The 24200-nt window shown below is 38.4% G+C and overlaps 1 protein-coding gene across 4 annotated transcripts in view; it reads right to left on the bottom strand.

Annotated features, from left to right (window-relative positions):
• grm8b (glutamate receptor, metabotropic 8b) overlaps positions 1-24200 on the bottom strand; it is a 192303-nt gene that overhangs the window by 16325 nt on the left and 151778 nt on the right. For 3 of the 4 annotated variants that reach the window (XM_073813231.1, XM_073813232.1, XM_065292056.2), the window contains exons 7-9: positions 19596-19796; positions 4294-4430; positions 1565-2500 (exon numbers count right to left, since the gene is read on the bottom strand). In XM_073813231.1, coding sequence (XP_073669332.1) covers positions 1565-2500; positions 4294-4430; positions 19596-19796 — 1274 coding nt within the window. Of the gene's footprint in view, positions 1-1564; positions 2501-4293; positions 4431-6119; positions 6790-19595; positions 19797-24200 lie in introns of those variants that run through there. The other variant, XM_073813233.1, reaches the window with a different exon arrangement.

Below are 24200 nucleotides of genomic sequence, written 5' to 3'. Positions count from 1 at the left end.
TGCTGTCACATGAGGGGGTTTGCTGTTGGAATTTCCAGTCCTTTGGGATGAGCAGACCAGTTCCTCCACCCCTTCCTGTTGTGCGAGGACTGTGTGAGAAAGTGTAGTTGTTGGAGAGGGCAGCCAGAGTGGCCGTGTCCTCTGGTTTAATCCATGTCTCAGTAAGTGCTAAAACAGAAAGGCCAGAATGTGAGGCAATGGCAGTAATGAAATCTGCTTTGTTGACAGCAGATTGGCAGTTCCATAAGCCAATGGGAAGAGAGAGTGAGGCAATAGTGGAAGGTGGGAGAGTGCGGAGGTTATTAATATTTCTCCCACGGCGACGTGATACAGCAGATTTACGAGTTGTAATGACAGTAGAGATTTGAAAGCACATAGTGAAAATTATAAGAATAGGAAATGTAAAAGAGAGGAAAAAGAGTGCTATATAGATAAATAGAAAAATATAAAAAGTTAGTACAAAAAGTGCAATACTTAAGTGCCCAGTCGGTGTCCCTGCTCGGTGGAGTCGCGCAGGTAGAGTCGATGGTCTTTACACTCTTCGGTCTTCACACGACGAGGGCTGCACGCGACCGCTGCCGCGGTGGACTGACTGGTTTTATAAGTGCTTCAAATGTGGGCTGAAACTCAGCAGGCCACGCCCGAAAACAATCAACAACACGTTAATGGCCGAAACTACTACTGTATTTACTGTAATACACTAAAGCACGCGAGGACACGCGAGAACAAACGCGGATTGCAGCACGTGAGACAAAGGTAAACAAGAGAGCATTTCTTAGCAACGACACTGCGCTAAAACTTCACAAGTCTAAAATCAAATACACTTACACGTTTCTGTGGACTCCTGTTGATAACTGCTTCACCTGAAGACTGAACTGTTTACTGCTGTTTAAATACTCTCCTGGCGTTGGCCACGCCCGAAAACAATCAACAACACGTTAATGGCCGAAACTACTACTGTATTTACTGTAATACACTAAAGCACGCGAGGACACGCGAGAACAAACGCGGATTGCAGCACGTGAGACAAAGGTAAACAAGAGAGCATTTCTTAGCAACGACACTGCGCTAAAACTTCACAAGTCTAAAATCAAATACACTTACACGTTTCTGTGGACTCCTGTTGATAACTGCTTCACCTTTATCTTCAGAAGTATTCCTATGGGTCATGTGTGATCCACTGTATCTTATGAGCATCTCTTAGAAGAGTGCTTGTTTGTGATAAAATAACACAACAGACTATTCCAGCATCTATGGCTATATTCATGGTGAAACCTGCTAATATATACACAACTTGGTCTACACCCAAGTTGGGGGAAGAACAATTTGGGATCTCCAGGTCACCAAAGTGCCACCCACTGATCCACTGTGCCACTCAATAAGTGGATATGTGAAGTTAATGTACATCTAACACACCTACACAACTTAAAGTACAGTATATACTGTATATGCAATACATATTTGATGCAGTTGCAAATGAGGACATAATGTTGGACCAGCATTGATTTCTTGTTATATTTTATTTAATGTGGAAAATGTACAGTATTTAAAAATGCAAACTCACCCGCTCTGCAGATTGTGCCGTTCCAAAGAAAATTGGTATGAAGGCCAACCAGATGATACATGTTGTGTACATGGTAAATCCAATAGGCTTGGCCTCATTGAAGGTCTCGGGCACTCCCCTGGTTTTGATTGCGTAAACAGTGCACGTGACCATCAAAAGGATGCTGTAGCCCAAAGAGCAGATGAGCGAAAGGTCTGAGATGTCGCACTTGAGCACACCGCGGGAGTTCTGGGGGTCCTGCGTACGCTGCTCAGTGTAATCCACAATGGTGTGGGGTGGGTCGGCCACAAACCACACAAACACGCCCATTAACTGAACCGAGATCAGGCTGAAAGTGATGACCAGCTGGGAGGCGGGGCTGATGAAACGCGGGGCCGCCACCGAACACTTGCCCTGCTCAAAGATCCGATGGATGCGATTGGTCTTGGTGAGCAGCGCAGCGTAGCTAAAGCACATGCCAAGACCCAGGAAGATCCTCCGGAAAGAGCATACGGCAACTCCGGGCGCTGCCATCATTGGGAACGTGATGAAGTAGCATAGGAATATTCCGGTGAGCAGAACGTAACTCATTTCTCTGCCCGAGGCCCGTACGATGGGGGTGTCGTTGTAGCGCACGAACGTTGCCACCACAAAGGTGGTGGCGAGAATTCCCAGGATGGCAATAAAGATGGGCACCACGGCCCAGGGCGAGTGCCACTCCAGCTTTATGATGGGGATGGGCTGGCAGCCGGTACGGTTTTGATCCGGCCGCTGCTCGTATGGGCACAGCTGGCATGTGAACTCGCTGGCCTGGTAGTGGTAGCCCTCACAGCGCTCGCAGTGCCAGCAGCAGGAAACTCCTTTCACAACCTTCTTGCGCTCACCCATCTGACAGGGCAGGCTGCATACGGAAATGGGCATAGCAGGATCTTCACTGGCCCACTGCATGGCATCAATCTGAAGAGAGATGTATCATAATTATAGTGGTAATTGTGAAATATTACATTATTAAAAATAAAGAAAACAAAACATAACATAGCAAATCAGCATAACATGACGTGTAACATAAGATAAAAAGACAATACTGCATTATATGAGGTAATGTGACATGACATGATGTAACAAAAATTAACTTAACATAAAGTAAAGTAACATAATGTAACATAACATCAAGTAACATAACACAACATTTAGTACCGCAACGCAACATTAAGCAATGTAACATCAAGTAATGTCAAGTCACATCACAACACCGTCACGTACCGCAATGTCAAGTAATATAACGTCAAGTAACATAACATAACGCTACATAACATACTGTATAACATATAACAACGTAACATGAAATTTTAACACCAGCAATTTTACGCCACATCAAGTCACACAACGTAATGTACCATAACGTCATGTACTGTAACATAACATCAAGTAACGTCACGTCAAGTAACGTCAACTAATACTGTATAAAGTCAAGTAATACTGTATAACATAATGTAACATGTTAATTTAACACCAGTAATTTCACATCACGTCACACAACGTCATGTACCATAACATAACGTCAAGTAATGTTGTGTCAAGTTATATTGTATAACATAATGTAACAAGTTAATTTAACAACAGTAATTTTAACGTCATGTACCGTAACATAACATCACATAACGTCACATCAAGTAATGTCAAGTAATACTGTATAACGTCAAGTACTACTGTATAACATATAACGTCAAGTAACGCAATGTCAAGTAACGCAACGTCAAGTAATATTGTATAACATATCGTAACATGTTTATTTAACAACAGTAAATTAAACGCCATGCACCGTAACATAACATCACGTAATGTCATGTCAAGTAACATAACCTCAAGTAACGTAAAGTAAGGCAACGTCAAGTAACGCAACTTCAAGTAACGCAACGTCAAGTAATACTGTATAACATAATGTAACATGTTAATTTAACAACAGTAATTTTAACGTCATGTACCGTAACATAACATCAAGTAATACTGTATAACGTCAAGTACTACTGTATAACATATAACTTCAAGTAATGCAACGTCAAGTAACGCAATGTCAAGTAATATTGTATAACATATTGTAACATGTTTATTTAACAACAGTAATTTTAACGCCATGTACCGTAACATAACATCACGTAAAGTCATGTCAAGTAACATCAAGTAATACTGTATAACGTCAAGTAATACTGTATAACATAACGTAACATGTTAATTTAACACCAGTAATTTTACATCACGTCACACAACGTCATGTACCGTAACGTCATGTACCGTAACATAATGTCAAGTAACGCAACGTCAAGTAACGCAACGTCAAGTAATACTGTATAACATAACGTAACATGTTAATTTAACACCAGTAATTTTACGTCACATTACGTCACACAATGTCATGTACCGTAACGTCAAGTAACATCACACCAATAATTCTGACGTAAAATTACTGGTGTTAAATTAACATGTTACGCAAAATTACTGGTAATTAACATGTTACGTTATGTTATACAACGTTATGTCACACAACGTCAAGTAACATAACGTCAAGTAACGTAACAAGTAATACTGTATAACATAACGTAACATGTTAATTTAACACAAGTAATTTTATTGTTTACAGCCATTATCAGCATGAAAATTGTCTAAACACAATCACCAATGTAAATAACCATTTCATTGGTATGTTATAACACATAGCTTCACCTATAAAAAAAAGTAAAGCCATCCCTTACATTTAAATGCAGCTGATCCGTCCAATGGCCAATGATTCTGTACTCAGCCGATCTGTTAGTGATCTGATACTGATAGATGTCATAACGTCCAGGTGCGTCTCCATTCTCATTAAACACAACAGGGGTCTTGGCACTTCCTGTCCAAAGAGATGTGGCAAAATTGTGATTATCTGTAATTATTTCTCTATTGCATGCACTACTGAATCAGACGCCCACAGATACGTAATCTCCCACGGATGAGAGGAATCTGTAAACACATCAGACACTGCTTGAGAGACACAAAAGCATCTGGTAAACAAAATATGCATAATGTTCCCGATTCATTCAACCAACAACGCGAATAAATTACAATCAACGATCAGCTAAAAATGAAATCAGGTTGAAATGAATCACCAAACAAAACAATTCACCAAACCGAAGCGCGAGTGGATCTTTCATTTGTTATCTGTTAATATACAAAATCATTTCATCGTTATGAAACCCTGGCGAGTGTTCTCGGGCCTGCAGGAGTCGTCTCAGATGAACAATTTCAGCGGCATACAGAGCAGCACCTGAAGGGAGGAGAGTTTGTATCAAATGAGCGTCTCCCGAGATAGGGAGTCATGCATTATTAAAACACCTGCATAGAGTCAGACACGCCACGCGCCTGCAGGACTCCGCAGGAAATGCAGCTTGCTGCTGTAACACACCTCGAGCGTTACTCATTTGGAGTCCCATATTAAATTCTGAGATGTAGGTTTACAGTGCACCACACTGTGTTTTCAAAAGAGCCAATTAATTGACATGGTTAGGGCTCACACACAACGTGAAACAACTCAAGTTTACTCTAAACAGGTCTACTGAGTTTTCTAGAAGCCTTGGGACATTGACAATGACTTTTTTTTATTATTCAGCGTGCTTTTATTATGGCATATGATCAAATGATGGAGGAGCACATCCAGCACACATGGACACATTGAGACACAAAACGTAGTCAACTTTCTGCATTTTAAGGAGCTAATCTAGTTGTCAAGGGACAATTTTTTATTTTATTTATTTATTAACCTCGTTCCAGCATCCATGGCTATTTGCTAGTTAATCCACACACAACTTAATCCAAGTTAATTCACACAAAAGTCAGGAAAGAACAATCTGGCATCTACAGTTCACCTACCCTACGCCTTTGGACTGTGGGACGAAACCGGAGAACTTGGAGTAAACCCACTCTGACACAGGGACAATATGCAAACTCCACAGAAAGACCTCCTGATGTAAAGTTGGGGCAATTAAAATAACCAGCAGGTGAACATAAACAAAAGAAATGTAAAACAAAACAAAAATAATAAATGAATAAATAATAAATAATAAATGAAGGTAACATTTATTTACAAGTGATAAAGAAAACATAACAAGGACAACATAAAAATAAAACATAACCAAAAATGGAACAAAATGAAAAAAAATTTAGTTAACGGAAAACACCATCGTTTTTTTTTTATATTTGACTATGTTCTTACCTGAATTTAGACAAATTAATACATCCCTATCTTTTTTCAATGCTTGCAATTAATCTTTGCACAGAGCGTCGTGAACGTGTTAGCATTTAGCCTAGCCCCATTCATTCCTTAGGATCCAAACAGGGATGAATTAAGAAGCCACCAAACACTTCTATGTTTTCCCTATTTAAAGACTGTTACATGAGTAGTTACACGAGTAATTATGGTAGCACAAAATAAAACTTTTGTTTGGATCCTAAGGAATGAATGGGGCTAGGCTAAATGCTAACTTTTCACGACGGGTTGTACAAAGTTTAAAAGCGCACGCATTGAAAAAAGATAGGTATGTATTAATTAATCTAAGTTAAGGTAAGAACATAGTAAAATATTGAAAAACTTTGGTGTTTTCCTTTAAAACTATTCAGTTCTCGAAATAAATCATGCTATCAAAGGCCATGGTTCGTTCTTAATGAATGTTTCCATAGTATAAACAAAACAATCTAAGACCACATGATAAACAAATCAACATTGCGAGAACAATTTAAAAACAAAAACCTGTGTAAATTATTAATGTAACATTCATTAAAAAGTGATAAGAATAAAAAAATAAAATAAAATGGAATAAAATCAAATTAATCAGGTGCTAAAACTGTACAGACAGCGCATGAAAATAAATGCCATCAGAGGCCATTCATTCTTAATGAATGTTCCCATAGCATAAACAAAGCAAATGTAAAACCCAAACAACGCCAAATGAAAAACAAAACCAAATTGCAATTTAAAACAATTTAAAACTATAAATCTGAATAAATGATGAAGGTAACATTCATTAAATAAACAAAAGGAATAAAAGAAAACAGACATATAAAATAAAAATAAAACGAAAGATGAGAAACAAGACAATAATAATGTATCAATTTTAATGATGCTTTGTGAAAGCTACTGTATAGACTTGTGGGCAGCACTCCAACAACAACAATGCTTCAACAAGCTCAAGGTCTTCTCCTGCTCCTGATATGTCCTGTCAAATAACGGAAAATGAAAAAAAATTTATTTTAAAGAAATAATATTGATTGAAGTTAGAGCAATAGAGACACAGAGATTACTTAAATGTGACTCGGTCAGTCTGTAAAAAATATAACCTTGATATCTTTAATATTGACTGAGTTAGATCATGTCAAAGATTGAACAATGTGAAATCAATGATTGAAATCCAACTTTCCCTAATCATATTTATACACACAAAAATATATGTCTCTAATCATATATTAAGACATATGTAAGCCTGGACCACAAAACCAGTCATAAGTAGCACGGGTAAATTAGTAGCAATAGCCATCAGTCCATTGTATGGGTCAAAATAAACTTTTTAATGCCCAAAATGACTAGGATATTAAATAAAGATCATGTTCCATTACGATATTTTGTAAATTTCCTACCGTAAATATATACAAATGTATTTATCATTAGTAAAATTTGTGATCATTAGTAAAATGGTCCAAGGTCACATATGTAGTCTGGATTTTATAGAAGGGTTCAAATATAAAATGCCTGTGTAATGCTTTATCTTTTTCTATAAAATAACTTTGATCCAATCCATTAGTTGCAGGGCGTCTGAATTAACAAATGAGGTGTCATCAGGTCAAGCCATTTCATCTTAATGCCTACAACCAATGGTCATTCTCCAATCAAATACTTGATTGGGGCCTCTTGTTCGTGCAATCCAAACATTTTGTTTGAAAATTCAAGGCACCATGGGAATGATTAGAGGGTGGATGAGATGTTTTGATTAAGCCAAGTCTTGGTTTAATCACAGGTTAGACCTCATCCTTTAGATTTGCAATTAGACAGTCGTAATATAAAGTGCTAGTGGAAAAACAGAACGCGGAGAGGCGACGTTTCGGTGACGATTCGCTCTAATTTATGCACAGCGTGTAGGCACAAGTTTCGGCTTAATCCCTGCATTACTTTCCACAGTACATGCATTGCAAATCTCATCTGCAGCGGAGTGAATCATTTTTGTGCACAGCCTGAAGATGTTTCTCATTATAACACACCATGGCTAATATTCAGCATCAGCAATGAATCAGTTTGTGCATGCTGTATTTAAGAAAGAACAAAGGGAAGCGAAACAAGTTTATATGAGCGTCTGGGATTGAAGATCAAGAATGTGAATCGTGGTGGCATATGTGATGTCATGTGTTGGCTCTTGGGGCAAATGCTTGGCCAGGTGCATCACACTGGTGAGGTCATTTCATGGAATCTTTATTTGTGTTGTTTTATATGCTACGTTCACTCAGCCTGTCTTTATGATTAACCTCCTAAGAACTGGTGTGTCCGCTTGCGTGGACATTACATTTTTTGTTGTTTGCACCATAATACTTAATTCTGTGTAACTGAAAATATTTATTGGTTCTTCCGAACCACAAATAGCTGGAAGAAATCTTAAATGTGAGCCAAACCGAAGCTCGGGTCTTAGGAAGTTAGCCTTTCAAGTCTTTGAAGATTTGGAGTCATTTCACTTATAAGAGCGTGAAAAGAACTGTATTAAGTTTTTTCACTTTTAGTATGAATATGTTAGCCTTAAGGATGCAGTATCTATAAACTAGTGTGCTCTAAAACATTGACAAAATTCACATTTAGAATATAGCTATAAACAGTAGCGTAACGAGCCAACATCGGGCCCATATGCAGGATTATCAAGGCAGGCCCTTTACTACAGCACGTGATGACGCAATGTCCACAAGCAGGCTACAATGAATGGGACAGGACAGGATCATAGAGACATGAGATTAACTGACAAAATCAGAAATAGCCTACGCGCACCACAACAAAAACATAACATTGGTGACAGCGCACCATAACCTATGAAAAACACTGCTGGTGACAGCACACTATAAGATTTTGTTACTCATTGCTATGACTATACACACACATACACCTAGGTCTAAATACATATAAAAGATGCTCACTTACATTATAGGCTATAGCGTTACATTATAACCACATTATAATTTGTAGATGTATTTTCCGGGCTTCAGTTCTGGATGACATGATACACACAGCAGCTCTAAACTTTAGACAAAACACAGCTCAATCATTACATACGTAGGATCGATCCATACCATTCAAAATCATTTGTTTACTTACTGCTGCACTTTGTGCTTTGCTTTAGGTGTCTGGTGTAGTGTTTGGGTATTTAAAGCGTTATCGTTTCTTGTTTGTGCTAAGAAACAAAAAGATACAAACCAGCCGATTTCAAACGTGCACAGAAAATCTGGGCTGTGATTGGTTGGGCTCTATCGCTAGCGGTGATTTCATTGGGCGATGGCTTGTTCGACTTCATGCGCCTCAAGAATTGATAGCCGGGTTACGTCAAACTACCGCGAGAGTGATTCGCGAAACCATACGGAGGAGTTTGCTTTTTAAATCGCTCTCACAGAACTTTGACATCATCCGGCTGCCTATTGAAAACCCGTGAGAAAGCCTGGGAACAGCGGATAGCAACGAATATGTGATAGGGCCCGCCGACTGTCAATCAAATTCTTCTAGTCGGGCGAGCCCCTGATTGGTCCGGGCCCGTAAGCAACGCTTACCCTGCTTACCGATAGTTATGCCCCTAGATATAAACGTTCAAAATAGATTCCGGCAAATGAGAAAAAAGAGAGAGCGGGAGATGAATTTATGCAATTATCCATTAATAGTTGGAAGTTGGGTCATGTCCCTTTTTGCTAATCGCTATTATCTATTTCCTGACCCATCCCTCTTGCCATTCCTCGTGACCGGAAGTAAAGAGAGAACGTTTCAAGGAGGGGAGGAGATTAGCGTTTTTTTGCTAATCGCTGAAGTTTTTTGCTGTTTGCTAATCGCTGCAAGGGCCCAGCCCTCTCCCCATTCCTTGTGACAAGAAGGAAAGAGATATTGTTTCAAGGAGGGGAGGAGATTAGCATTTTTGTTGCTAATCGTTGTTGTTTTTTGCTAAGTTTGCTAATCGCTGCAAGGGCCCAGCCCTCTCGCCATTCTTCGTGAGAAGAAGTAAAGAGATTTCAGCGATCGTTTCAAGGAGAGGAGCAGATTAGTGTATTTTTGCTAATCTCTGTTGTTTTTTGCTAATTTTGCTAATCGCTTTGAGGGCCCGGCCCTCTCGCCATTCCTTGTGACCAGAAGTAAAGAGATTTCGTTTCAAAGCTTAGCGTTTTTTTGCTAATCGATACTAGGGGCCCGGCACTATCGCCATTCCTCGTGACCGGAAGTAAAGAGAGATTGTTTCAAGGAGGGGAGGAGATTAGCATTTTTTGCTAATCGCTGTTGTTTTTTTACTAAGTTTGCTAATGGCTGCAAAGGCCCAACCCTCTTGCCATTCTGCGTGACTGGAAGTAAAGAGATTTCAGTGATCGTTTCAAGGAGAGGAGCAGATTAGTGTATTTTTGCTAATCTCTGTTGTTTTTTGCTAATTTTGCTAATCGCTTTGAGGGCCCGGCCCTCTTGCCATTCCTTGTGACCAGAAGTAAAGAGAGATAGTTTCAAGCAGGGAAGGAGATTAGCTTTTTTTGCTAATCGTTGTTACTTTTTGATAATCTTGCGAGGGCCCGGCCCTCTCGCCATTCCTCATGACAAGAAGTAAAGAGATTTTGTTTCAAAGCTTAGCGTTTTTTTTGCTAATCGCTGCGAGGGCCCGGCACTCTCGCCATTCCTCGTGACCGGAAGTAAAGAGAGATTGTTTCAAGGAGGGGAGGAGATTAGCATTTTTTGCTAATCGCTGTTGTTTTTTTGCTAAGTTTGCTAATGGCTGCACAGGCCCAACCCTCTTGCCATTCTGCGTGACTGGAAGTAAAGAGATTTCAGCGATCGTTTCAAGGAGAGGAGCAGATTAGTGTATTTTTGCTAATCTCTGTTGTTTTTTGCTAATTTTGCTAATCGCTTTGAGGGCCCGGCCCTCTCGCCATTCCTTGTGACCAGAAGTAAAGAGAGATAGTTTCAAGGAGGGAAGGAGATTAGCTTCTTTTTGCTAATCGTTGTTACTTTTTGATAATCTTACGAGGGCCCGGCCCTCTCGCCATTCCTCCTGACAAGAAGTAAAGAGATTTCGTTTCAAAGCTTAGCGTTTTTTTGGTAATCGATGCGAGGGCCCGGCACTCTCGCCATTCCTCGTGACCGGAAGTAAAGAGAGATTGTTTCAAGGAGGGGAGGAGATTAGCATTTTTTGCTAATCGCTGTTGTTTTTTTGCTAAATTTGCTAATGGCTGCAAAGGCCCAACCCTCTTGCCATTCTGCGTGACTGGAAGTAAAGAGATTTCAGCGATCGTTTCAAGTAGAGGAGCAGATTATTGTGTTTTTTGCTAATTTTGCTTATTGCTTCGATGGCCCGGGCCCTCTCGCCATTCCTCGTGACCAGAAGTAAAGACAGATTGTTTCAAGGAGGGGAAGAAATTAGCGATTTTATGCTTATCGTTGTTGGTTTTTGCAAATTTTGCAAATTACCGCGAGGGCCCATCCCTCTCACCATTCCTCGTGACCGGAAGTAAAGAGAGATCGTTTCAAGTAGGGAAGGAGATTAAACTTTTTTGCCATTCACTGTTGCTTTTTGCTAATTGCTGTGAGGGCCCAGCTCTCTTGCCGTTCCTCGTGACCAGAAGTAAAGAGAGATTGTTTCAAAGAGGGGAGGAGATTAGCTTTTTTTGCTAATCGCTGTTGTTTTTGCTAATTTTGCTAATCGTTGCAAGGACCCGGCCCTCTCGCCATTCCTCATGACCGGAAATTAAAGAGAGATGGTTTCAAGGAGGGGAGGAGATTAGCGTTTTTGATTAAAGATTATGAGGGCACGTGAATAAAAAAATTATAATAAGGCTCACAGAACAGTCATTTGTATAAAATACCACAATATTCCCCCCAAAATTTAAGTTTTCAATTTCAGTGTGACTTCAAAACACTTTAGAAGGACTGATAACTCTATTGTACCACTGTGTGATCACAGCCGTATTAACTAAGTTTGTCGGTTGGTAAACCTAAAAGGTTGATGTGAGGAGAGGTGACAGCTTTGATTATCATGACCAGATACACAATTAGAAGTGGGCTACTTTTGAACAGCTAGATCCAAGTTAATTTCCTATGAGGGAAACACCTTCAACAACCCCATAAACCCAAGGGAGATTCATACTAATAGCTATTTGATTGAGCTCATGTTCAAGTGGTGTGTTTGGCAGCTCTCTTTCGGTAAAAGCTAACCTCATCAACAGAAGTCGAATGCTCAAGACGCACTCTCCGTTCAAAACACAGCCTGAGTAAATGGTAAACAAGACAGCTCTTGCTCTAAGAAGGCCATTCAGTCATGCAGAAGATCATCTCTGTAGGGTAAATCTCTACAATACCATCCACCAGGCATGGATTACTGCCAAAAGTGTTGTGTAGTCATATCACTAGAAACCAATGCTGTGCATTTTTATCAGTACAGTATGTGTGTTTTCCTGAGAATCTACCGGTTGAGATTCATAAACACTTTCAAACCAACCAAACCTCCACAGTGATTTACAAAAGCCTAGTTAGGCAAACTATGGCAATTTTCATCATCACATTAGCATGCACCTACAGGAGAAGGTACTGTAGTCTAGCCCAAGAGATGCATTTGATTTGGTCGCAATGAGTATGCATCGAACGACTGCGTACACGGACAGGTCAATTAAACTATGCTTTGCAAGGCTTTGCCTTCAACTATGCGCGTACGTTTGCATACAGGTAAAAAAACAGACTATACTCCATACGAAACTAAGCAATCACATGTTTTCCTAACTCAATATCTTAAGATAGGTCGGCCAAAAATGATATTAAACCCATGATTTACTCACCCCCAAGCTGTCCGAGTTGCATATGTCCATCGTTTTTCAGACAAACACATTTTCGGATATTTTATAAAATGTTTTAGATCTTTCAGTTGATTAAATGTAATGTTACGGGGTCCACCCTAATCCACGACCTTCAAGTCCAAAAAAAGTGCGTCCATGCTTCACAAATTAAATCCAAACGGCTCCAGGATGATAAACAAAGGTCTTCTGAGGGTAATCCGCGCAGTGTTGTTGTAGAAATATCCATATTTAAAACTTTATTAACGAAAATAAATACCTTCCGGTAGCGCCGCCATCTTAGACTCCTCTGTATTCAGGAGAGAGTATTAGTGTAGTGTACGCACTTTTCTTAGTGACGTATGACAAATTCGGAGGGCAGGGGCACAGAGCAGCAGCAGAGTAGCCTCCGTAGGCTGCGTAAGCTCTCATCCTGAATGCGAACGCGTCCTAAGATGGCGGCGCTACCGGAAGGTATTTATTTTCGTTAATAAAGTTTTAAATATGGATATTTCTACAACAACACCGCGCGGATTACCCTCAGAAGACCTTTGTTTATCATCCTGGAGCCGTTTGGATTTAATTTGTGAAGGATGGACGCACTTTTTTTGGACTTGAAGGTCATGGACTATGGGTGGACCCCGTAACATTACATTTAATCAACTGAAAGATCTAAAACATTTTATAAAATATCCGAAAATGTGTTTGTCTGAAAAACGATGGACATATGCAACTCGGACAGCTTGGGGTGAGTAAATCATGTTTAATATCATTTTTGGCCGAACTATCCCTATAACATCAGATCTAGTTTAATGTGGACAGAGCCTATATTGGAGGGTAGATGGTCAAAGGAATCTCAATATCTGTGTGATCTTGTTAATCAGAACACAGCATGGACGCCTGCACGGTGCTTGGCTTCAGCACAGATTATATTCTTGAGTCTGACAGCGAAGCACCTTTATGTCAGTAACAAATGAAGGAAGCATATGCCTTGTCAAGAGGTTAATTCTCCAATTAATTTAACGACTGCCATCCACTGTGATTTGGCCCTATGAAAAAGACAAGGCTTCACATTCACATATTAATCCCGCCCAAAATCACCCGCCTGTTGAACTCATCTGCCATCATTGATTTTCCTGCTCACAGTAAAGACAATTAGCTGCTCACAGTAAAAAACTACAATGTCCTTTTTCTGTCCTCTATTTATTCAACCATTAACCAGATATTTATTCATCTGTTTTCACTTAGCTGGTGAGAATCTTAGGCAGAATCGATAATAAAGATTCACGCAATGAAATCTTTCCAGGTCAGCACTTTGCTATTAAGGCACACTGGTCTATGTTGAAATAGCTTTATTTACTTGTACCGCAATTTATGTACTTTTTCTTTTTTTATGGACATTTTCATTTTTGAGTGAATTAGTCCTATACAATAAGGACAACGAATAAGGTTTGTCCTATACTGTATAAACCATACAAGTGTGAAAGGCATGGAGATGTTCAGGACATGTAAGCAGTATGACTATAAGACATTTAGTGCGATCATCCCCACGAGTTGATTTTGCAGATATGCTATGTATTCGTCTCCTAATGCAGATCTAAAAATAAGCATACGTCTGAGGCCACCGAAGTGCATGTGAGTTGGCATTTGCCCGCTGGCAACAGTAGCTCTAATGGCTCTAAGTTGTAGGTTTTTGGTTTCCTGCTTACTGTATCTCCCTACTGTACTGTTTATATCATTGACTTGATTAGTGTCTTGTTGTGAAGTTCAGCACACATATAAATCTCTTACTGAGTCGATCATGCGTTTCATGCATGTAAACAGTGATTAGAAAAGTAAGAAACGATGCAGACGTGTTGCGAGACAAATGCGCATGCTGGATTTTAATGAATGCAAAACACAAATGCATTTTGCAAATCGAATTAAACGTTACACATTACATCACGTTGTACTGTAGCTTACAAACAGCACACAAATCAAGCCTCAACAGTTTACGCACATGAATGCGCACAGCCCAACCGCACACGCTCACAGCCACGTCCATATATAACGGCGTTGTTTATGCAAAGGCGTAAACCCTTCAACCGTACATTTATTTGGTTAGGATCAGAAAGTGACAGTTTCTAGTGTAGTTGTTTTCTAAAAAAACAAAACAAATAGTTTCATTACATGCAAGATAGTACTTTGGGGGGGCTGTTTAGTCCAATTAATGTGTTATAAATTGTAAGTTATTCTTTATGGCTCCTGACCGGTTTACTACTACAGGCAACGTGCACTCCAGTCGGCATTTACTAAAAACTGAAAGCACAAAATGAAAATTTTGAACTCCAAATATAAGAATAGTATGCAGAGTGTTGAATTTTTTTTAAAGTTGAATCTACTTTAACTTGACATGCTGAAAAACACTGACCATTCTAATAGTGCATTCACACCAGATTTATATGTTAAGTCAATGCAAAGATGCGATAGACAACCTGCGACGTGAATGGTGCGATGCGAATTGAGCGTTTCGGGCATTTGATTGGCATGAATCAGAAACGTTGAAAAATATGAACTTTGGCTGATATTCGAGCCGCTTTAACCAATCAAGTTGCTCTGGTAGTGACCTGATTACGACCTAGCAAGCTGATGCAGAAATACAAAACAACAATGAAGGACAAAATCATCGTTGCTCTGGAACAGTATGAAACATCTTTGTACTTTTTTAGATAGTTTCAGCAGTGTTACGTGTTACACGCGTAACTTCCGGTAAACTCTGCAAAGAATCAATAACAACATAGTCATTTTAGAGTAGTTCATTTCTAATAACAAGCAAATTAAATAACAAGTAGATAACCTTCAAATCATAGCTAAAGCGTAACTATACTGAGCTAACTGCGTAAAATGTGTACTATAATGTATACAATCAAAACTACAGACTGACTGCCAAACCTATCATCAAATAGATGCGTCCATGATCGCCGTCTTCCCTCATCTTTAGGAAACCAAAACATTTGTTATTTTCGACAAGGTATTTGTTCCAGAGTTTAGTTTAGCAACTAGTCAGACCATTAAACAAACAGAGACCGGAAGTAAAGTTTTGTAGGTCAATGCAAAGATGCGTTAGACAACCGGCGACTTGAATTGCCCAATTGAATTTAACGTTTCGGGCATTTGAGGTGAAAAATATGAACTTTGGCTGATATTCGAGCCGCGTTAACCAATGCGAATTGACCAATGCGTTAACCAATTGACGCGAATTTTATGCACAAATAAAGCGAGGTAAATAAAAATGTTCATGCACCTGAATATGAGCGAAAAATGTGATTATTCACTTCATTCATGTCTGGTGTGAACGCAGCTTAAGGGGCGGTTCACATTTCACGTCAAAAGCCATTCAGAAAATGCAACCGCGCCACTTTCCTCCTACTTTCGACATGGCATTCTGAAAAGTTCAAGTATTTTCAACTCGCCGCAGTGAGTCGCTCTCTATTTAAAATAACGTATTTGTGCGTGCAAAAGGTGCGGAATGTGAACCACCCCTAATAAATGCTTGGTTGTTTTTAACTAGGGGTGCACCGATAAATGCCGATATTCACTAATAATACATGGCCGATAACTATTCTGAATCACACAGTCTATATTATTCACAGCTATTTCATGTACTACGGCTTTTGATCAGTAAGTCCTTTTATCAATCGGAAATCAGTTTTAGTTTGAGTCGTTTATAACATGCATTTGAAAAATCAACACTCGTCAAACATAATCATTATACATATTCTTTATTATCATGAAAATACCTGAAAAGGTTTGACAAACAGAATTATAAATATATCCTTAAGCCATTTCCCGGAGCTGCGTGTGTATGGTTCTTCATCTGCAGCGCATATTGAGTTTCTGCACAAGAGCGCCCTCTGGCTTTTGGATGTAGCGGCATTTCACCGTAATTCATCGAGAAGCAGAGCAAGCATCATTGGCCGATATATCAGTGGACAAAACCAACTGTTGGGTTAAATTAATCTGAAAATGTCCAAGCCTGACCCATCCATAGGTTGGGCACTGGCGATCTATACACAGCACCTACCGCAGTATTTCAATCAATTAAAACTGTGACATTCCTGCCAGAGCTCCACTCGGGCAATGTTTGTATTTGTCTTATGGAGAATCCATCCCTTTACACAAGTCTGCCGGGAAGAAATGTAGGCTACAAAAGTACAGACAGTTAGATGTATTTTCAATCTGGATGGGTCAATACTACTACTGTTTGGAAGTGACAGCTACACTCACTGAGGTTGGTTTTGTCGCTTCACAAAAACGAATCATATCTGAATGACTCAAGATACAATGACAAAAACAACTATTACAATACAAAGTGTTTACTTGAATGTTGATGAAATGTTTGCTGCAGAGATGCGTGTTGCCATATTTTACTGTACCCTCCCCAGGGACGACAGCACATCTAATAACAGAAATACACAATCACGAGGGTATTCTGTACAACCTTGGTTTGTCTTTTCGTTAGTAAGTGCACCCAACTGAACGACTGCTTGGCATTTGCAGAAAAATAACTCGAGGGCTGCCTTGTTCTAACAGGCTGTATGGAAATTCAATTAAATTTTTAAAGCAACTTTTTGTATAACTATTTAAAGCTAGTCATGTAGGTGCAAATATATATGCATTGATTTATTTATTTTTGACTGACAGCAGACTGTAAAGGTATTTGTTTGTTTAATTCATTAAGAATTTTAAAAATATTGAACATTAAGTAGTTGTGGTTTAAAGGCTGGGGTCATCAAACATACAAATGAATCAAAGGAATATGTTAAACTGGCCACAGCAGACCTTTCATTCATTCATTTCCTTATGAACTGTACATGAATCAGAATGAGCGAGTATCTATAAATGTTTGACCATATGACTCACATCAAAAGAAAAAATCTATAGTGGGATTTATTAAACTCCTGCAGTGATTTGAAGTTAATACATTTATGAAAACTTGGAGGAGTCAGTCGCTTATAAATTGACAACTGGTCTGTGAGATCTATCTGCTGTGCAATTTAATAGAAAGAAATGTTTAGGGATTTGAAAACATATTGCCTTTCGACTAAATTGTTGTCATGGGTTTAAAAGATACAGTATGAAGTGATCATATACTGTATGTCTTACATGTTCTTGTTTTTATGGTTAAGTTTCAGTGGTGCGTGTTATTCCAAAGATTCGAAGATTTATCTAAATGTAATAAGTTGCCCTACGATTTATTTTCTGCTAAACATCCAGTTTCACTCTGAAATATATGCCACATTACAGTGGTTTCATGTTGACTTACGTTCCCAATAAAATAAAATGCAGTTATAATATTGCAAAATACAAGTGTTGTAAATCAAAGCGGCAATGTTTTGGGTAAATCATATAAAGGGCTAACAGGAATCAAAGGAATATTCACGTATCTCGGTGTATAACATCCCCCCAAAGGATTTTAAAAGTTAGCTGAAGCCAGGCTTTATATGAGCAGATATAAGAAAGGAAAAGGATTGTGACCGTCTGCATAAATCTCTCTGATCAACCCTAAAGAAAAAATCAAGGACAGAAAAAAAAGCCAAAGCTGAACTCTCTTAAAACGATGATTTCTATTCTGTTACTGTCACACTCTGTTACTGAGAGAGAGAGAGAGAGAGAGAGAGAGAGAGAGAGAGAGAGAGAGAAAAATGAGAGAGAGAGAGAGAGAGAGAGAGAGAGAGAGAGAGAGAGAGAGAGAGAGAGAGAGAGAGAGAACAAGAAATCATGCTTTTCAGCTACACTGAAAAAAATTATTCTTTCATTTTTCTCAATTTCTTTAAGGTAAGTGGTTGCAATAAATTTATTTACATTTATATAAAAATTTTACAATTTTTTTGTTTAAATGTAGCTTAAATAAATTGATTGCAACCACTTACCTTAAAAAATTGAGTAAATTGAAGGAATCATTTTTTTTTCAGTGTATACAAGACACTTTTACAGAAATTATTATATTGTTATGGCCTGTAACATCCTGTGATCCATGACAATAAGTACCAAACTATTAAAGTAATTAAAAATATATCCATTTATAAAATGCTGAAAAATTATGACTTTGGACACAAAATGTACACTGAAAAAAATTATTCATTCAATTTACTCAATTTTTTAAAGTAAGTGGTTGCAATCAATTTATTTAAGCTACATTTAAACAAACGTGTTTTTTTGTTGTTTAAATGTAGCTTAAATAAATTGATTGCAACCACTTACCTTAAAAAATTGAGTAAATTGAATGAATAATTGTTTTCAGTGATAAGACACTTTTACAGAAAATATTATATTATTATGGCCTGTAACATCTTGTGATCCATGACAATGAGTACCAAATTATTAAAATAATAAAAAATATATCAATTTATATAAAGCTGAAAAAATTATGACTTTGGACACAAAATGTACACTGAAAAAAATTATTCATTCAATTTACTAAATTTTTTAAGGTAAGTGGTTGCAATCAATTTATTTAAGCTACATTTAAACAAACGGTTTTTTTTTGTTATTTAAATGTAGCTTAAATAAACTGATTGCAACCACTTACCTTAAAAAATTGAGTAAACTGAATGAATCATTTTTTTTCAGTGATAAGACACTTTTACAGAAAATATTATATTATTATGGCCTGTAACATCTTGTGATCCATGACAATGAGTACCAAATTATTAAAATAATACAAAATATAACTATTTATTAAAATCTGAAAAAATAATGAGAATAATGGACACCGAACGTATACTGAAAAAAATGATTCATTCAATTTACTCAATTTATTTAAGCTACATTTAAACAAAAGTTTTTTATTATTTATTTATTTATTTATTTTATTTTGTTTAAATGTGTCTTAAATAAATTGATCGCAACCACTTACCTTACAAAATTGGGTGAATTGAATGTATAATTTTTTTCACTGTACTTGCAATTATATAATCAACCATACTTCAGTATTTGAGTAGTTCCTCACCATTAAAGCTGACGTTTCTGATGTATCCCAGCAGCTCTTTCCCATCTATGTTGCTCATGCGGGGGCAAAGGCCTGGATACCCCAAGCAGAGGTCTCGATGCATGCGGTGCAGGGCGTGTGCCATGGCGTACACCGCGTCCATCACGAACTGCACCTTTCCTTCTTGCTCATAGCTGGAGTCTCTGCCGACCTTCTCCAGCCCTGCAAGAGACGACATGAGATCTGAGCTGAGACTTTTACATATTTCACTCACCTTCTGAAATGTCTTGGATATTTCATAAAAGTTATGGAGGTTGGGGGAGTTTTTTGGTTGGTTGGCCTGGAACCCCAATAGGAACAGAATAAATGAACATGCTTTAAAATGCAGTATTTAGTTATTTATGAATAAATCAAACCAAACTTGCTAAAGCCAGGGCAAACAGCCCTGCAGAAAACCAATGCCGAGTGTTTGGCAGCATAGTGTGGAGGTGATAGATGATGGACTGGCATCCCAAGTTCTCAGCTAGCTTTGGGTGGAAGCTTTCATTTATATGCAAGCCTAATTTATTCGCTAAGCTTTTCAAAGAGTTTGAAGCACAATTTCCCTGTTTAAAAGCATGGCAAGGTAATTTACACAATGCCTGAATGCCTAATGATAAATTCATGGCGTGCACTGTGGTAATTAGTTTATTAGCGCAGACTGGAATGACCTTTACACTGAGGTTAGCAGGAGAAAATAACCGAAAGCAAACAACAGTTGTGAATCCCTTGCAAAGTGACTTTGTTACTTTTATTCATAAAAAGCAGGGAAATATAAATAAAATGAATCAACTCAAAATTTGAATTCATTTACATTTGCAAAAGCACCACATGTCAGAGCGCTGCCAACTACACCATCAGCTCTGACAATCCATAATAAGGCAGTTTTATAAGTATTTGTGTTACCTAGGGATCGAATCCATGATCTTTTGCACTGCTATGCAATGCTCTACCAATTAAGCCATTTAATTTAGAATTTAAATATGCATGAACCAGTGCCTGTTTAAACTGGATTGTGGCTGGTAAGTGAATACTATAATGTAGCAAACATGCTGCAACAGATTGATAAATTCGCCCCTCAGTGTGAAACCGCCACTCCAGCTGTGACTCTATAATATTTGAAGCAGTTGCAATTCGCTGATACCTCAGTTCTTCCCTTTTATATTAAATTCTGCATTAAGCAACAAAGGAGGGCTTTAAAAACTGTTCAATAATGAAGGGCAAATTAACAGGTGTAGCAAGAGCACTCATTCATTGACCTTGTCAGGCTACAATTTAAACAGACTCATTCATAAAGGATGAAATACAATGCATTGCTATAGTGGACCGAGGTCCACAACTCAACTATATGAGAAGCTTTAACTTCACCTGAGGGAGCACTTACTGGTCTTGTTGGTGTAATGGATCACCTAAGGTCAGGTACATTAAGGTGATCTCGTGCGCAGTATCTTCTCAGAACAAAGCTACTTAATCTCAAGCAGTGAGCTTGAAACAAGACGGCGGTCTGAAATGAAGCCAGCGTTGGCACAGGGTTTTAGACTCAAGGTTTTTTTAGCAACCTGTAAAACTGACAATGCTGTTGCAGTAGAAGAGCATTGAGACAAATCAGATCAGATCTGGCTATTCAAGTCAAAATCGAAAAAGACCATCATGCCTTCTCCTGAATTCATTTTGATCAAACAATGTTAAAAATGACAATTTCAGAGGACTGACTTTATTGATACATGACTGCTAAGGCAAGCATCAATACTATTACTCATAGTTACAATTACACAATACTATTCACCCATCTCATACACATACATTTGAACTGTTTAAACCGAACCTTACGTTAAAAAATTACAACACTTAACTTGTCTTGAACCATTGGTACTACAGACATGAATGATGCCTCAAATTATTTTTGCCTGCCGCATTACAAAACAAATAAAAAATTGCGTATACTTGCAATAAAGGGGTAAGCCAGGCATAATATGGATCAAAATATGAGTGTTTAAAGTAGCATCCACCCAGAACACGCCAGTAACCACCCAAAACAACCTACAGGTAGCAACCACCCAGAATAACCTAGCAACCACTCAAAACAACCACCCAAGCATCTACCCAGAACACATTCTAGCAACCACCCAGAATACTCAAACAACCACTCAGAACACACAATCAACCACCCAGAACACTAGGGGTGTGACGAGATCTTGTGCGACGAGATCTCGCGAGATTAAATGTGTTTCGCGAGATTACATGTGTCTCGCGAGATTTCTTGTGGAGGTGCTGGCCGTTTCTCAAATAAAAGACTGCATCCTTCGGAGGTCGCATTTTTTAACTGCATTTACTCCATCACTGTCTTATTAGAATCTATTAACAATTATACTAATTATTTAGTTAATCGCAAATTGTTGTAATATGCTCACGACTTGCGAATGTAATGCTCAGTTAATGATCTGAAATAAACCTTGATCACGTATGCAGCCTGCAAATGCGACCTCCGGAGGATGCAGCTTTCTGTTTGACCCTTTTACAGTGCATGCATTATATGTGTCTTTTACTGTGTTTGCTTTTTTGTTTGGGTTTCTAATAATGTTCGTTTGGGAGCTCGTGTGAAGTCTGAGATGCGCTGTGTTTGTCTGTTGATCAGTGTCAGATGTGAAGTCTCAGCAGATTAAACCCTCACACAGAGTTACATGATTTAATGTCTGCTTGCTCAAAAAATGACAGTGGCTGTATCATTTCTAGTGTAAAGAAATGGACATGTATTAAATATTAATATGGATTTAACCATTGTTTGTCTAAAAATAAGCGTTTCTCTCCGTCTAAAGTGAAAGTGAAAGTGAAGACAGCGTCCGCGAGACGAGTCCACTATCGCCCCCTGCAGGCATTTTTTATAATACATACATAATGCTTTTTATGCCACAAATGTAATGTGTTTGTTAATGTTGTTTAATGTAACTTGGTTTTAATACTTTATTTGAACCAATTATTATTGCATCTTCGTTATTATGTAATTTTAAATGCTACTGCTCACGTGGGTCTATTTTTATTATCCCAAAATAACAAATTACTTCATTATCAGTTAGCAAAATAATTGTTAGGGCCAGTCCTTGATTAGTTAAAACATTTAAAAAATAATGTGATTTCAGTTTCTTATTCATTTGTGACCCGTCACGGAAACCAGGGACACAAGTCGGCAGCACAAGTTTCGAGAAAATGAGAAACAAAGGTTTTTTTTCAAAATTTGTGATTTTCGTTTTATTGCAGAATCTGTTAGTTGAGATCACGAAGAAGCCTCTCCATGTTTGAGATGGCAGTTTTTATATATTTAAAAGCGTACATTTTGCGTTTGAAATAGGCTTGTTTTTCCGGAGATTCTAGCGTGCAGCGGGGGGCGTCATTGTCTGTGTGTATTTACATACTGTATAAGCTTTTGTTTTCGCCTCCGCCCCCAAAGGGAACAGCGTGACTACTAAATAAGGATAGTTCGCCCAAAAATGAAAATAATGTAATTAATGACTCACCCTTATGTCGTTCTAAACTCGGAAGACCTCCGTTCATCTTCGGAACATAGTTTAAGATGTTTTATCGTTAGATTTAGTCCGAGAGCTTTCCCCTTCATTGAAAATCTATGTATGGTTTCCATGTCCAGAAAGGTAATAAAACATCATCAAAGTAGTCCATGTGACATCAGTGGGTCAGTAAGATTGTGTTGATGCATCGAAAATACAGTTTGGTCCAAAAATAGCAGAATTACGACTTTATTCAGCATTGTCTTCTCTTCCGGCTCGAGCGTGAAGTCACGTGACTGTAGTGACGCGGCTGCCCTGTTCCTCAGACATGTTGGCTAAGTTTTGTTTTTTTTTCAAACTTATAGCCTGCGTCTCCCAAGACTGTAAAGCTCGGGCGCACAAAACAAAAGAAAAATAAAAGAAGCTGGGGCGGAACAAATAACAGTCAGCCGCATTGTACGTCAGCCGCGTCACTGACTTTATGCGGCGCCGCAGTCGGATGACGTCAAAGTACCGCGAGAGCTCTTCAAGAAATCTTACGGAGTAGTTTAATTTCGACTCGCTCTCGCGGTACTTTGACGTCATATCCATGTCAGTTCTTGCAGCGCAGCATGAGTCCAAACACACAGAAGTTACACAGATATCGTTGTATTCTTCATATAATTGGCTACATGTTTTGTCTATCAATATTTTCCATGAAGTCATTGGCTGATGGAGGAACGAGCGAGCCATTGGTAACATCTCTAAAGGATGTCACGTTTTCGACGGCGCTGTTTGGATGATCTATTATACTACTTCCCTATTTTAAATACAAACTTTGAAGGCGGGTTCGTGTGTTTAACGGAGTGTAAGCTCATATACCCTTACATGTTACGATTTAAATAGTCTTCAGATTGTATATTATATTGTATTACCAGACATTCATGCGAAATCTGATGTAAACAATCTATATTTCACGGATTATACGCATTTGTTTACAAAAATGGTCATTGGATAATCTGAAACAGACTGGATTCGACTTGTGATCCCCACAAAGGTAAAAAGAGTCATGTTTATTTTTGCATGTTGTCATTTGGTCATAAAATAC

The sequence above is a fragment of the Paramisgurnus dabryanus genome, chromosome 23 (genome assembly GCF_030506205.2).
Source record: "Paramisgurnus dabryanus chromosome 23, PD_genome_1.1, whole genome shotgun sequence".
Lineage (NCBI taxonomy): Eukaryota > Metazoa > Chordata > Actinopteri > Cypriniformes > Cobitidae > Paramisgurnus > Paramisgurnus dabryanus.
Note: the sequence above shows the minus strand (reverse complement) of the source record. Positions and strands in the feature narration are given on the sequence as shown.